General features: G+C 60.6%; 2 protein-coding genes and 1 long non-coding RNA gene across 3 annotated transcripts in view; 2 read left to right on the forward strand and 1 right to left on the reverse strand.

Annotated features, from left to right (window-relative positions):
• Nucleotides 1–1338, forward strand: part of Tsr3 (TSR3 ribosome maturation factor) — a 17201-nt gene extending 15863 nt beyond the window's left edge. Inside the window, exons 3-6 of the mRNA XM_015490609.2 lie at nt 1–77; nt 294–487; nt 968–1144; nt 1271–1338. Coding sequence (XP_015346095.2) covers nt 46–77; nt 294–487; nt 968–1144; nt 1271–1338 — 471 coding nt within the window. The 5' untranslated portion in view covers nt 1–45. The remainder of the gene's footprint in view (nt 78–293; nt 488–967; nt 1145–1270) is intronic.
• A 797-nt stretch (nt 1339–2135) lies between these two features.
• Nucleotides 2136–14489, forward strand: part of LOC125612316 — an 18762-nt gene continuing 6408 nt past the window's right edge. Inside the window, exons 1-2 of the long non-coding RNA XR_007342638.1 lie at nt 2136–2269; nt 11388–11397. This is a non-coding gene — a long non-coding RNA (uncharacterized LOC125612316). The remainder of the gene's footprint in view (nt 2270–11387; nt 11398–14489) is intronic.
• Baiap3 (BAI1 associated protein 3) lies at nt 2620–10951 on the reverse strand. The gene is made up of 33 exons (XM_015490983.2): nt 10792–10951; nt 10521–10608; nt 10250–10330; nt 9916–10023; nt 9413–9472; nt 9221–9287; nt 8940–9135; nt 8562–8606; nt 8378–8455; nt 8176–8278; nt 7845–7952; nt 7661–7756; nt 7450–7553; nt 7238–7358; nt 6638–6762; nt 6471–6561; nt 6283–6339; nt 6111–6208; nt 5956–6007; nt 5707–5837; nt 5414–5537; nt 5192–5335; nt 5013–5105; nt 4735–4926; nt 4581–4649; nt 4404–4483; nt 4219–4327; nt 3829–3900; nt 3615–3695; nt 3426–3546; nt 3231–3354; nt 2944–3149; nt 2620–2867 (listed from the first exon to the last, which is right to left on the reverse strand). The coding sequence occupies exons 1-33, from the start codon at nt 10920–10922 to the stop codon at nt 2764–2766; spliced, it is 3459 nt and encodes a 1152-aa protein (XP_015346469.1). The 5' UTR covers nt 10923–10951; the 3' UTR covers nt 2620–2763.

The raw sequence follows: 14489 nt of genomic DNA on the forward strand, positions 1-14489 counted from the left end.
TGTCTGCGCCTGGGCCAGAGGTTCGGCGGCCTCGTTCTCAGCCCCATGGGCACCCAGTATGTGTCCCCCGCAGACAGGTAAGCGGGGGAGACCTGGGGACTGGCGAGGGGAAATAAGTTTTCTCCAGCTACTGCCTTAAAAGCTTGCCCAGGTAGTCCTTTGCCAGTGTCTGGGGTAAAGAAAGGACGCTCCCTATCCCTTGGGAGGCCAAGTTCCAGGGGTATACCTCACTTAGGGGGCCATCACCAAAGTGGTGCCAACCCTCAGAACTTAGCCTATACTGTTCCTGGCAGACAGCTGGTGGCACAGTCTGGGGTTGCAGTCATAGACTGCTCCTGGGCCAGGTTGGATGAGACACCCTTTGGGAAGATGCGAGGGAGCCACTTGCGGCTGCTTCCCTACCTGGTGGCTGCCAACCCTGTAAACTATGGCCGGCCCTGCAGACTTTCCTGCGTGGAAGCTTTTGCTGCTGCCTTCTGCATCGTAGGTGAGTTTCAGGCCTGTCCTGACAGCCTAGTGGCCTCTGCTCCCAGAATGGTATTTTCTCCCATCAGACCCCTGGAGAAGTGTGAGGGGTGTACAGGGAGGCCATTAGGACAGCCCAGGGTTTCAGTCCCCAACTGGCTTGGAGGCTTGGCCTTGTGGAGTTAAACAGAAGGCAAATGAGGTGTCCTCACTGTCACAGGCAGCACTGTCCTGAGAAACTTTCTTCTCAGCATTCTCAGGGAATTTGTGGTCCAAGGAGAAGCCCAAATGGAGACCCATGAGACCTGGGGACAGACTTGATGAGAATGTTTATTTCTCAGGAGAGGAACAGGCAAGGAAATTGGGCGGGAGACAGTCAGGACTGTAGTTTGGCAACCATCAGCTCCCTGGGATGGCAGCTGCACCCAGCAGCTGGGGTGAGGAGGACACATTCCCTAGAAGGATTGCTGACATCTCTGGGTCTTGTTTCCTATGCTGTTAGGCTTTTCAGATCTTGCCGTCATCTTACTGCAGAAGTTTAAGTGGGGCAAGGGTTTCTTGGACCTGAACCGCCAACTCCTGGACACATACGCAGCCTGCAGTGGACCAGAGGAGGTGCTACAGGCAGAGCAGGAGTACCTGGCCAGTGCCAAGCATACTCCCCAGGAGGAGGAAATTGGTGAGGCCTGACGTAGGTGGGTGTCCTCTGCGGGAGGCCCTCCAGACCTGCACGTTCTTCTGAAAAGCCTAGGGTCTCGAGAGCTCACTCAGAGGTCACTTTCTTTTCTTTCCTCCCTTGGTTTAGACCCCTTTGATGTGGACTCAGGGCGAGAGTTTGCAAACCTCAACAGGCCTGTGACCAGCACCCGGTAGGTCCTGACTTCCACTGCTCCTGTATGTGAGGATGGTGTCCTAAGCAACCCCTGGGTGATGACTGCAGAACACCGTGCAAGTCTGCTGGGGAGGATCTGGCCTAGAGAGGGCAGGGCCTAAGAGAAATGTGCCCTCAGCCCAGGGATGAGTGCATGAAGGGTGAGGGCTGAGTGAGGAGTGCCTTAGGTGCCACCACGAGGGGACACATTCTTCTCTTCCAGGCTGCCCACAGATACAGATGACAGCAGCGAGTCTGAAGACCAGGGGCCTGCCGAGGATGAAGGAGGCAGTAGCTGCTCTCCAGAGGAGGAGACTCCAGAACCAAGGACTGAGGCCAGGACCCCAACTGAGACTTGGAAAGACATCAAGAAACAGCAGAGAGACTGAAAATTGTAGACACCACATATATTGTTGAAGCTGTGTGATAACAAAGTCCAGGAATGTGGGGACAGCCAGGCCTGGCAGCTGTGGCCCCTGTGGCTGCTGGCAGGGTTGTGCTCCTCTCCACATGGGAACAACCTTGCTTGAGATACTCTCAATGAAACTACAGGTTGAGAAGTAGCCCCTGGTGTGAGTCTGGTTCTTTGCACTTAGTCTGGGGTTGGGGGACTGCTTGTGAGAGACTGGGCCATGGGATAAGTGATGTGGTCATGCATGTGTTGCAGGGAAGGACAGCTGACCAGCTGATGCAGAACCCCCGACTTCCCTGTCACCCTCCTATCACTGGTGACATATACCTCCTGCCAGGCCCAGGAGCCAGGTGGGGTCTGGAACCCCACATGATTTTCCACAGACTTCTCTGTTCATCTGTGGGTGAGGGCTGGCACCCTACCCTCTACTTGTCAGCCCTGGCAGCTACTGTCCTCCAAAGCTTGGGTCCTTTAAACTTGACTCAACCTGTGGGGGCCTTACTCTTTCTGGGAGAGATAGGGTAGAGCTTCCTCTGAGAGGACCCTCCAGGCTAGGGTCAGCCTGGACCCTAGCCCACCATGCCAGTTGGGGACAGACCATTCTTTGTTTGGGGGCTGACCAGTGAGTGCACTGGAGGATACTGAGCAGCATCCCTGGCCCCCACCCTCTCATACTAGTATGTCTTTTCTTGTTCTGACTACCTAGAGTGTCTCCAGACTGCCTAATGGCCATGGGGAGCAAGGTTCTGCTGAGACCAGCTACCTGCCTCCCTAGGGAGCTGCCCACCTAATGACCAGGCCCATTGTGATCTCTGCATCCAGGATGTAGCTGCTGGCCAGTCCTTCCAAGTTGGCCTGTGTTCAGGGTGGGATGTACTGGGGCACAAGGGGTTCATAGCACACACCAAAGGGACATAGCCAGGGCAGATGGAAGCCATATAGAGTCAGCTATGGCAGTTGAGGGCCTCAGTGAGGCCTGGCTGCACAATGTGGCATGTGGGGGGCAGCGGAGTGTTCAGGGGTCAGCCTCCATGCACTTCTCCAGTTCCTTGAGCTTCTTGACGAACTCTTGTGCCTCCTTATTGGTGCGACCTTCCAGCATCCTCAGTGCTGACCTCACTGCAGATGGACAAGTGGGCGTGTGGGAGCCAGGCCCACTGCCCTGTGTCCCCACCATCACCCCACGCTCACTCACCCTGGGCTCTGGGCCGTCGCAGGTGCAGGGTGATGGGCTGCCCAGCCCTCGAGCCCACTCCCACCTGGGGCCTCGCAATGCCACTGACGCTGCCCAGGCTGAGGGCAGCCTCCCCAGCGAAGTCATTGGTGGACAGCCAGTCATGGTCCATGACAGTGAACAGCACACAGGCCCCACGGTGGCGGCATGCTTCTGCGGGCACAGAACTGCAGAGGAGGCAGTCAAGTGCCAGCCATGGACCTGTGGGCCAGGCTGGGATAGGCACAAGGGACAGGATGGGCACTCACAAGTGGAAGAGCTCATCGAACACTGGGTGCAGTGTCCGGGCCTTGACCTGGGTCCTCTGGCTGCGGACCAGTGGGAAGAGATGAGGTGGGCCCAGTTCCACGATCACGAAGGGGTCGCTCAGGCCTGTGGGGCACAGCCGTCAGCAAGCCCCCAGCCCCAGCCCCAGCCCCCACCCAGCCACCACTGCACCTCACCATTGGCGTCCAAGGGGAGCAGGTCTGCGGCATGCAGCACCTCCACGGCCAGCCGCTGCTCGGCTGCCTCATAATGGCAGCGGACACTCAGGCGGCCAAACCGGTTCTGCTCCAGCGACCTCTGTGGGAAAGGCCCGTAAGCAGGGCTAGGGAGCCAGGCAAAGGCCACACAGATGGCTGCCATCCTACCTGCTTGAGCTTGTCCAGGTAGAACTGCTCAATGCATTCCCGGGTGGAGCACTTGTGCAGACGCAGCTCTTCCTCCAGCCTCTGTGAGGAGGGGTGCTGGTGACTGGCCACATAGGCCACTGCCCTCATGGCCCCCTGGCTTCATGCGCTAGGACAGGGCCTACTGTGGGGCAGTAGGCTGAATGTGGTGGCCCCCAGAGGGGTTGGGCCTCACCTTGTAGCTTCCATCCCTCAGGCTCTCCAGGGGCAGGCCCTGGCCCTCAGCGTGGAAAAAACTGACAAGAGCCTGGGGCGGAGAAAAAAGAGGGAGATACATCAGGGGGTCTGGCCTGATTGGGGTGTGAAGCCCCAGTAGGTGGGTCTTGGGCACCTTGGCAGAGCCACTCATCACACCTGGGATGGATAAGAAGTTCCAGGAGACCAGGGGAAATGCCAGCATCTGAGGCCAGACTCTGTTGTAACAGGTGGCCCAGATGCTGCTAGGCAGCTAGGCTGTGGGGAGGAAGTGCTGCCTAGCAGGGAACAGGAGAAGCCAGGCAGAGGCTGGGTGTCCCAGCAGGGGCCCAATCAGAGGAAGGCCCTGGGGAGCTCCTCATGGCCCTACCTCCAATGTGAAGTGGAAGCGCCCGTAGAAGTCTGCAGAGACATCACTGTTGGCGCCCAGCGCCTGCAGAATGGCCTGCAGCAGCAGCTCCCAGAGGGCCTCCAGCACCCTGCAGGCACACAGCCTAGATGAGTACCTGGAATGCCCCACCCCACCTGCCCAACCTGCCCACCTGCCCAGCAAACCTGCTCAGGTTCTCCTTCACCAGCGAGGCATTCAGCAAGGCCAGTTTCTCGTCCAGGTACTTCATGAGTGGGGCCACAGCCTGTGGGCAGGGGGTCCTCAGGGCTGACCTGAGCCTGGACCCTAACCCACCCCAAGCACACATACACTCACAGCCTCCTGCCCATGCCGGCACGCACCTCATCATTCTGAATAGAGTCAGGGGAGAGGCTGATGTGTTGCACGTACTTCCGAATGTCAGCCACCATCTGAGGGGAGGGGAATGCTCAGCATGAGGGTGGGGATGCCAGGGACAGCCTCCACACCAATGCCAGGATCTGCCACGCTGCCTACCTTGGAGGTCAGGTGTGCTGTCACAGTGTGGGCCTCCCGATGCAGGTCCTCCTCCAGGGCCTGTATGCAGCTGAGCAGGGGGCGGGGAAGCACCCCCTCCAGCCCCAAGGCCCCCTCGGGCCATGCCAGGCCCCTCAGAGCCTGCCCTGAGGCCCTGCGCACGAGCTCCACGTTGTTGAGCACCACACAGAGCTGGGAAGGAGTGGCCAGGCAGGTGGCTACAGTAGGTGGCCCCACCCAGCCACCACAGGGCCTCACCTGTCCCACCAGCCACTCACCGGCTCACTCACAGCCTCGCCAGCAGCCCCAGGCTGGGCATCCACCTTCTTCCGCAGCAGCTCAGTGTAGAAGAGGGCAGCCTCACACAGGTCCTGGGACGGGAGGCAGGCTGGCACTCAGGACCCCTCCTCTGCCCTGATATCCTCATAGCCTGCTCCCCTTACCCCAGCAGACAAACCTGGCTAAGCTGGGTGCCCAGCCCCTGGGCCTGGGCAGGGTCAGGCCATGCCAGCCGGACCCAGAGCTCCTGGATGTGGCTGAAGCAGAGGCTGGCAGTAGCTGCAGAGCTGCTGTGCCTGGACGAGGCATCCACAGGCTCCAGCTGGAAGGCAGGAGGAAGCCTGAGTGGCAGGGAACATGGGATGAGCCCCCCGTGTGCTCTGGTGGAGCAAACACTTACCGTGTCCACATCCACAGCTCCCTGAAGGCGCCACCTGGACTGGTCCCGCAGCACCTGCAGCCAGAGCTTCACAGCAGGCAGGAATGGGGTGTGGATGCCGGCCAGCGCCAGGGAGCGACTGTCTCTGCAGTGGGAACTCATTCAGCACTTGCCCTGACAGACTCCCCAGCCCAGCAGGTTCCAGGTTCAGAGCCCCAAAGTGGGCATCCGGGAAAGCCTCCTTCACAGAGCCCTGATCTCAGGTCCCAGAGCCTATCCAGAGGAGTCAGGGGCACAGGTGTTGAGGCACCCACCGGCCGGGGATGTAGCTCCAGAAGTGCTGGATGTCAGCCAGGGTCAGGTAGAGCTCAAAGAGCCCCGAGGCCACTTGTAGGGTCATCTTAGGGCTCAGCTCCTCCGTCAGCACCCATGCCTCCTCGGCCACCTGCCCAAGATGGCAGGATCATGCCTCTGCCATCAGGGAAACTAGAGCCCTGCCCAGCCAGAGGTCTCTCCCCACTCCCCACAGCCAGTGGGCACCCAGGGTTGAGGACCCTCCTCACCAGACGCTCCAGCTGCCGGAAAGTAAGGGTGAAGAAGTCCACCTTGAGGATGCTACAAAGGACAGAACTCAGTCACCTGCTCCCCACCAGCGGGGCCAGCCAGCCCCCACCCTGCCCTGTACCCAGCCAGTATCAGCACTCAGGACAGGGCCTACCCATGGAAAAGGCTGGCGTAGATGCCATAGCAGGCCTGCAGGTCCTCATAGATGACGTCTGCCAGTTCGACAAGCCCAGCCAGGCGCTGTGGTCCTGGCTGCAAAGAAGCCTGGTTTGCACTGATCTCCCAGCCCCTGTGCCCACCACGACCAAGGCCGCCTGGATCCTCACCAGCTCTCGAGGACTCTTGGCACTCAGGAGCCTGTCGTACCACTCACGGTTGCCCCTCTGCAAGGGTCGCCAGCAAGGCAGCATGGGTTGGAGAGAAGGGAGAGATGGCAAGGGGCCATGGACCAGCAAGTCCAAGCAGGGCTGGGCTGGGCAGGGCCCATGGAGAGCCCAGGCAGGTCCAAACACACCTTCAGGGCAGCAGCGATGTCCATGTTCAGCTCCGTCTCAAAGGGGCAGATCTCAAAGGAGGGCTGGAAGAGCTGCAGCTTGTCCAGACACCTGGGCAAGGACAGCACACTCACGGGGGCCCAGCCAGCACCCACCCCACCCCACCCCTGCTCATGGCTGCACCTACTTCAGCAGCAGCTCCAGTCGGTAGACAGCTGTGCTGTTGGTGGCAGGGAAGTAATCCCGGAGCTGGCGCAGCAGCCGCAGCCCGAACTCAGAGAAAGCAGAGAAGCTGTCGGCCAGACTCTCCTCCTGGGGGGAAGGGGGTGTCTTCAGAGGTAAAGAAGCTGGAAATAGTGCTGGTAGCCCTGGTCACTGATGCTGGGGACCACCTTCCCTGCCTTGGCCAGCAGTGTTCCCCCACCTGTCCTAGGTTCTGTCCTAGGAATGCCGTCCACTGGTCTCCCCCAGAGTAGTCTCCCCTGCTGGCCTGTCCTGGTCTCAGCACCCCACACACTACACCAAAGACCCCTGGGCCCCTGCATCTGCTGTCCCCTGGGCCCTGTCCTGCCAGTGCCTATGCTCTCCTGCTGTTGCCCACAGCCCAGTCTGACCCCGGAGCCTCCTTCCCAGGTCCCTCCAGTGCAGCCTGCCACCTCCTCTGTGTACAGTGTGCATTGTCCCACACAAGGGCCTGGTCCCTCTGTCTTTAAGCTCAGGAGGGCAGAGCAGGACTAGCCCCCAGCACGGACATGGCCAATAGAAAGCAGGCCCTTGCTGTGCCCACCTGCTCCTGGGGTAGCAGGGGCGCCTCCTCCCAGTGTGCCTGCATGTCCTCCAGCAGCCCCAGAAGGTAGCCGTAGTCAAGAGTGCGGGTCTGATGGTGGCGGCTGCTGACTTGCCAGTGCCTGCAGGGGCCCAGCCCATAGTCAGAGGCATCTGCCCAGCCCTGCCACTCACAGCCCGCCCACCCACTCCCACCCTGCAGAGCCCACTCACAGTACAGCCAGCTGCAAGGGGGACAGGTTGCTCTGGGCTCCGTGCAGACAGAGGATGGTGGTCCCAGGCCCACTGAGCTCGCCATGCCAGCTGCTTGAATTGGGCTGGGAGCAAAGGTGGAGGGTGGGCAGAGGCCCAAGATACCCTCCACCACCATCCCCTGCTCTGACACCTGGTCCAGCTGCCCCAGGCTCCCAGAGGTGTCCACTACCTCCTCCACGCGATGCTCGAACCGCAGCACACGGCTGAGCAGCAACAGGTAGGACAAGAAGCCGAATCTCCCACGCTGGCTCATGATGGTATCCCTCTGGAACAGAGCCTGCCTGTCACCAGCTCTGCCCCGGCCCAGTGGGCAGGGGGCAGCGGTGCAGGGCAGGGCTTCTGCGGGACCCCACCTGTGTGGTGATCAGCCTGAGGACCAGGTGACAATCCCCCTGTACACGGGAGGCGCTGGAACGTGGTTCCAACTTGAACCAGCGGTCTGCTCCAGCCACGGGCACCTCCTATGGGGTGTGGGGGGGGTGTCAGGCCTAGGGAACTCTCCCCCACGCCCACCCCCACAGACCCATGGAACCCTGGGGAGAATGTGGGAGGGATCAGGGGTGCCCAAAGGCAAGAGGCACTTCAGGCAGCCCCTCCCTGCAGCCCAAGGAGGGTGGGAGACCCTTGGGAGTCAAAGGTCATGGCCACTGCAAGTGCCCCCATGCATGTGGCAGGTGTTCGTACCCGCACTGGGATGTTGAGGCACCCCAGGAAGTCATCCGTGTGGTCCTCGGTGGGCCCTGCCGTGCCATTCGCTCGGGCTGACTTAACAATCTGCTTGAAGTACCTGGGCACGACCGGGTGGGCTCAGGGCAGTGGCCCCGGGAGCCAGTTCCCACTGCAGGTCCCACCTGTGACTCGAGGGTGCAAGGCCCCCATCCCATACCTGCTCATGCCCTTCAGGCCAATTACTTCATTCAGCTTCCTGCATGCTTCTGCCAGGGACACATCATCATCGTGGTCCCTGGAGGACAGCATGGCTTGTCTGGCACTCCCAGCCTAGGTCAGAGGCCCCCGACTCCCTCCCCGACCAGAGCCACCCACTCCCCTGAAGGACTCAGGCCCAGTACCAGATGTCCAAGTGCAGCTGGTCGGTGCTGACATCCTCAATCTCACTGTGGGGACAGAGAGATGCGGGTGAGGGTCCTGGGTGAGCCTCTGCCAGAGCTGGGCTGAGGGCAAGTTTAGGGGCAGCAGGGAGTGGCCATGAGGTCCTACTCTCCAAACAGCTTCTTTCTCAAATCTGCCTCTGCACTGTTATTAGCTGTGTGGCCATGGGGGCTCAATGCCCCTCTCTGGGCCTATTCCCTCCTCTGGAATGTAACCAGAACGTAAGGCACGCAATCAGCACCCCAACCCCTTTGAATTGCCTGGGACAGCACAGAGATGGGGACCATGTGAGCCATCATCCTCAGGACACGTGGCCACCTGTGGGGTGGGGGCCTTACAACAGGAAGTGCTCCTTCCAGACGGGGTTCAGAGTGCTGCTCTTGACCTCGGTGACCTGGATGCACTTGGCTGGCAGCGGGCCGCTGCGCTTGCTGCCCTTACGAAAGCTGAAGCGCTGCTCCTTCTGCCCACTCTGCTCCCGAGGGGTGCCCGAGGCCGGCAAGATGCCCAGCATGCAATAGGGGTCGCTGAAGCCTGAGACACAGCAGGCTCAGCCCCGTGCCGTGCCCACCCTCCATGGCTCAAGCAGACCTGGGCACGGCTAGGGGCCCACACTCACCGTTGGGGTCTTTGGCCAGAAGGTTCTTGGCACGCATGACAGAAACTTTCAGGGCATACGAGGGGGCCTGTGGACAGAGGGACGCTGAGAGCCCCAAAGGGCTAGGCAGCCCAGTGTGATCATCAACCTGCCCCTGAGCCTGCCGCAGGCTGCAGCAACTGGTCAGTCCACCCAGGAAGGCCACAGCCTTACCTTGGCCTTCTTCACACGCTCAATGGCCTCAGCATGCTGCTCTGGGTTGGTGCCAAACACCTGTGGGTGGTGAGCAGGTGGGAGGGGCCCAGGTGAGCCCTGAGGAGAGGCTGGCTACGACTCTGGGGCCTCAGGTGCGTGAGAGTCAGAAATTACCACCTTGCACCTCACAGTGCAGGGGTTGGGAGTGGGCCTGCCCACCCCGTCCCGGCGCCTAACAGGAAGCATTGTGGGCATGTGGCAGTGAGGTCTGCATGGCCAGGACAGGGGAAGAAATAGAGTCGTGGTGTGCTGTCCATCCATTGGTTCACCCTCTGTGTATCTGTCTGTCCCATCTGACCTTCTTTGTGACCGCCCCTCCCTCCTGCTGGGTAGGTCTGCCAGCCTGTGTGTCTGCTCACACATGCCCATTACACCTGCTTGCTCATGCAGGTGTGGGGTGCATTCTGTCTACAGTTCAGATGAAGGTGATGGGTGGGGTGGGGGCAGGGCGGCTGGCTCACCTGCTGAAGGTAGGCCAGAAGGACTTCTTCGTCATCCACCTGGTCAGGACTCATGGTGCCCGCCCGGTGGAGGACTGTATACAGGGCCTCCTCATACAGCATCTCCACCTGCACAGTGCTAAACCTCAGGCCCTGCTGTCCACTCCCTGTAAGCCCAGCCCCTCACCCCCACTGGCCCAGCAGAGCCCCTTCCTCAGGACCTTTGTACCTGCTGGGCCCTCTGCTCACCTGTCTGTCCCATCCATCTCTGCTGTCAGCCTGTCCTGAAACCCTGGGCATTCTAACCTAAGAACAGGAGTCAGAGCCCCCTGGGGCCGGACCAGCACTCCCTTACCTCCTCCTGGGTCAGGGCTCTCAGGCCACGGTTGGAGTCCACAGGCTCAGCTGGGGCTGGTGAGCCACTGCGTAAGAGGACCTGCAAGGGGTGCATGGGTGATGGTCTGGGGGCACGCAGGGCCTGCATCCACCACCACTGCTGGACAGGGGTACTCCAGGGGAAGGAGCGAGAGGAGAGTGGAGACCTGAGGTGGACGGGGCAGAGGAAGCAGAGGTCCCATGCTGGGCGGGGCTGCAGCACCCAGGCCCCTGCAGGAGGGTGTCCTCACCTCAGGGCACGGCAGGCCCTGTCTGCCTTCCCCCTTCTTCAGGATGAGACGCATGTGGGCAAAGAACTCCACGCCATCCCCAGGTTTCCTGGGAGAAAGGCCAGGTCAGCTTTGGCTCCAGGAGGTGCTGGCCCTGTGCCACCCTACTCAAGGGGCCCACACGGAGGATGGGGCCTTGTGATGCCCACAGCCTCGACTTCAGACTTCCTGTGTCCCTGCTTCCCACCCAGGTGGGAAGGCCCTTGGCAGGAGTCTGTCCCTGGGCACCCACCAGGCCCCTGTGGCAGGCTCCTGCAGGTCCGCACTGGTGCTTGCGGGCTCCTGTTCTGTCTTGCGGCGGAAGGACGGGCACACCTGCACCTGCCTGAGCACGCTGCTCTTGATCTCCAGCAAGGTTGACATGGTGGGGACCTGCAGCAGAGAGTGTGGCCACAGTCCTAGGTCATCCACTTTACAGAGGTCAGCCAAGGGAGGCGTGGGGAGGAGAACAGAAGGGATGGCAGAGGCCTGGGAGCCTGCTCTCCAATTTGGAGTCTGGTAGGGCCCCAAGGGCTTCATGGACTCCTTCCAGGTAACCAACTAAGGTCTGTGTCCTCTGCAGGGTGCCTCTGAGGATGTGGGAGCAGATGCCACCAAAGGTGGTAGAGTGCCCAGCTCATAACTGGTGTTCCATCTGAAGCTGCTGGACTTCACAGGGTATGTTCTGCACAGCCATGTCTAGGGCAGGGGTCCTTGTCTCTGGGATCTCCTCAAGAGGACCGAGATACAGCGGAGTGATGCCAAGCTCCCCCAGCCCCACTCAGGGCCAGGCAGACAGCTGTTACCCAGGCCCTCTGCAGAGGCCAGAAAATCACCCTGGTGCCACAGAAGAGCACAGGTGAGATGGGCCTGGAGAGCCAAGGGGCTTATAGCCTGGGTCTTCTGCCCACAAGTCCAAGGTGGGGTGGACAGGAGGGGATTGATCAGGAGGGGGTGCTTGGGATTCCTCATCCATCAAGAATAGCAGGGGGAAGTGCCCCATCCTTCTCCCAGGCTGCTTAGAAAACCGGAGGGGGAAGTGTCAGGGAAGAAAGCTCAGCTGACGTCACACCTGCATCTCCCTTTTGGTGGGTGCTGTTTCCCCTGCAGACCCCAAGTCAGAGGTCAGGACAGCAGCTGGTGCACTGTGGCTCCCAGAGCCCCCTCCCACTGCACCCCCAAGCCCAGGGCCCACCTCTGTCCTGGGTCAGGGCTTGTGTCTTCCCCACAGAGTTGCGGGGAGATCCCCTCTCCCCTGAGGAAAACTGTCTTTCTACCAGGCCGTCCCCATCCCACAGAACCCCCCCCCCTCAGGCTCCCTGTCCCATCCCAAAAGCCTCAGGTTTACAGGGGCCCACTCAGTCCACTACTGGGCCTTTGCACTTACTGTCTGGGTCTCTCTGATGCTCACTCATCAACCCAGACATGTCAGCCCTTGCAAAGGGGGACCTTAAATTCCATCTCACAAAACAAGAAATGGACCAGTGGGTTTCACTCTTTCCCCAAGACCTCAGGGGTGGGCAGCCTGTGCAGGCCAGCTCCCATTCAGGCTGGCTCCACCTTAGAATGGTGAGCTCAATCAGGACCAGCCCAGCACACCTGGCTGCACACTCAACAGGTTCCTGCTGCCCATGGAGCTGCCTCTGGTGGGAGGCTCCATCCTGGCCTGTGCCCCACCAGCTCAGGCCAACACCCTCGACCACACTTCATCCTGCTCCCTGGCACTCCAAGCAGGGTTCCCTATGAAGGGGCTGCACTTGGGGGCCAGAAATGAGGCCTCACTGCCTTCAAACCTATTGGTGCCCCCCCGATGCCCTCCCCTAAATGTTGGGGGGCTCAGGCAGGACGCTTCCTAAAGCTGACACACCTGCAGCTAGTCCGGAGGTCCCCAGGGAGCTGTGAGTCACAGCCCCTTTCCTCTCCAGTTGAGCAGAGAAGATGCCCCCCCCCCCGAACCCCAAAGCCAGCTGAGCTGCTGCTGCCTGAGCTGTTGCCAGGGCAACCGCCAGCAGCAGCTGTGTGACAGGCACTGGGGGCTTGCAGGCCAGAGACAAACATGACGCAGGAGCCAAGCAGCCTGAGCCACAGGCTCGAGGGGCATCCTGGTGAGAACAGAAACGTTCAGGGCAGAAAGGAGGGTCACACGCCCCCTCCCACACTGGGCCCTGGACACCTTACCTGTTAAGCCTCCAGGCAGCCTAGAGAAGCGTGCCAAGTCTCCCTTGTCTCAGATGGGCAGTCTGAGGCGTGGGGCTTAGGAACCCACCCAAGGTCCCAGAGACAGCAGGTGAAGGCCTAAGGTTTGCTCAGGCATCCAAGCACTAAGCTGGCATGTCCTGAGGCTGAGGATCAGCTGCCCCCGCCCAGCCTGTTGCTAGAACAGGGCAGAATCTCAGCATCAGTGTCCGTGCAAGGTGGCAACCCTGTGCTGCCTGACTGGGCAGCTGGTAACCGTGATGACCCAGCAGTCCAGGCCCTGGGAGCCACCTGCCAACGAGGCTGTGACCACGCACCCCCAGGAGGGACCTCATGCACACTGCCATGACCAGTGAGCATGCGACTGCCTCCCCTTGGTGACAGCACCAGAGTCACTGGCTGCCTGTGGGCCTCCGTCAGTCCTGGCAGGGTAAGCCAGGTGCAGGGACCCCCAACTCTTTGGTAGGCCCAGATGTGACTCTACCTCCATCTCACTGTATGTCCGCTTAGACAGCGTCACAGAGCTGAGCATGGCCACATCCCTTGCCCATGACTGGCCCCCAGGGCAGTGAGCAAAGCCAGGGAGGCCAAGGTTCTGCTACCCCAGCTCTGGACTGCGCCAACCCTAGCAGCCCACACTGAGCCCTGGCTGCAGGAGAGAACTGCAGGGTGGCACTGGTCTATGTGACAGCTCAGGGCTGGGGCTACAGCAACTTGTCCAGAGACAGGATTCAAACCCAGGACTCTGAGGCCAAGCTGTCCTTGCTAGGCCATTTGGGGCCTATTGGCAATGAGGCCATGAGTGGGGGCAGCTGAGCCCCAAAGGCCTTCCTGGTCCCCAGTACATCATAAACACCTTAGGAGCACTGGAAGGAGAATGGGTGCACTCTTAGTGCATTTGGGCCCCTGGAGAGTGTTCGGGGTGTTTGCTGGTGTGTGTGTGTCATGCAGAAAGATGTCTGTCTCATGTGTTGCCTTTCCACACCCTCCACCTTGGTCTTCTCTCTTGGTTTCCCATCTTCCTCTTCAGACCTCCTTGGACCCTCTCCAGGTGTCCATGGATTCCTGGGTCTCCAGGGTCCCCCCCGTCCCTAAGCAGTCTCCCTGCATTGGCCAGGCAGTGCCTGCTACAAATGCTGTTCCCGGGTTCTTATCCCAATCTAATCCTCGGAAGGGGTTTGCTCTTGAACAAGCTCTGCAGGGGCTAGACCTGAGACCAGCAGAACAGGGCTGGGGCACTCCCACATGAGTGGCAGGGTCTGAAACTGGCACCTCCTTATTCTGTAAGGCCCCCTCTTACTTACCTGTCTCCCTCACTTTTTGGGGGTGTTCCGGGTGTGGGTATCTGTAGGAGCCCTGCTCCCCAGTTCTATTGGGGTCTCTCTTCTACTGGAAAGTGAGCAATCAGAGCCTGACTTTGGGACAGGTGTGGTGTGTGATATTTTACCAGCTGTTCTGCAGACCCCAATCCAGGCAAAAGCCCTCAGCTGTGGGACTGAAATTCCCCAGAGGCGAGGGAGGGGTAAGGCGCAGCTGGCACTGGAAGGGATTTTCGGGGGCATGGGTCCCACGAGGGTATTCGCAGGGCGGGAGGGACGAGGGCGCTCCCCACCGGCTGGGGAGCGTAGCGTGCAAGGGAGGGTGGCTAGGAAACCGCGCGAAACATCTCCTGGGTCCTCGGCCCCGCCCCCATCTTTGGCCTCCACTGAGGAGGGGGCCCCGGGGTCGAAGTGGGTCGCCAGGGGACTGGCAGGC

Source organism: Marmota marmota, unplaced genomic scaffold (assembly GCF_001458135.2).
Source record: "Marmota marmota marmota unplaced genomic scaffold, marMar, whole genome shotgun sequence".
NCBI classification, from domain to species: domain Eukaryota; kingdom Metazoa; phylum Chordata; class Mammalia; order Rodentia; family Sciuridae; genus Marmota; species Marmota marmota.

Coding starts and splice junctions, on each gene's coding strand:
- Baiap3 (XM_015490983.2), bottom strand. CDS start 10,922: ATGTCAACCTTGCTGGAGATCAAGAGCAGCGTGCTCAGGCAGGTGCAG. Junction 6,209..6,282: donor CCAAGAGTCCTCGAGAGCTG/GTGAGGATCCAG, acceptor GCTTCTTTGCAG/CCAGGACCACAGCGCCTGGC. Junction 4,927..5,012: donor GCGAGGCTGTGAGTGAGCCG/GTGAGTGGCTGG, acceptor ACTCCTTCCCAG/CTCTGTGTGGTGCTCAACAA.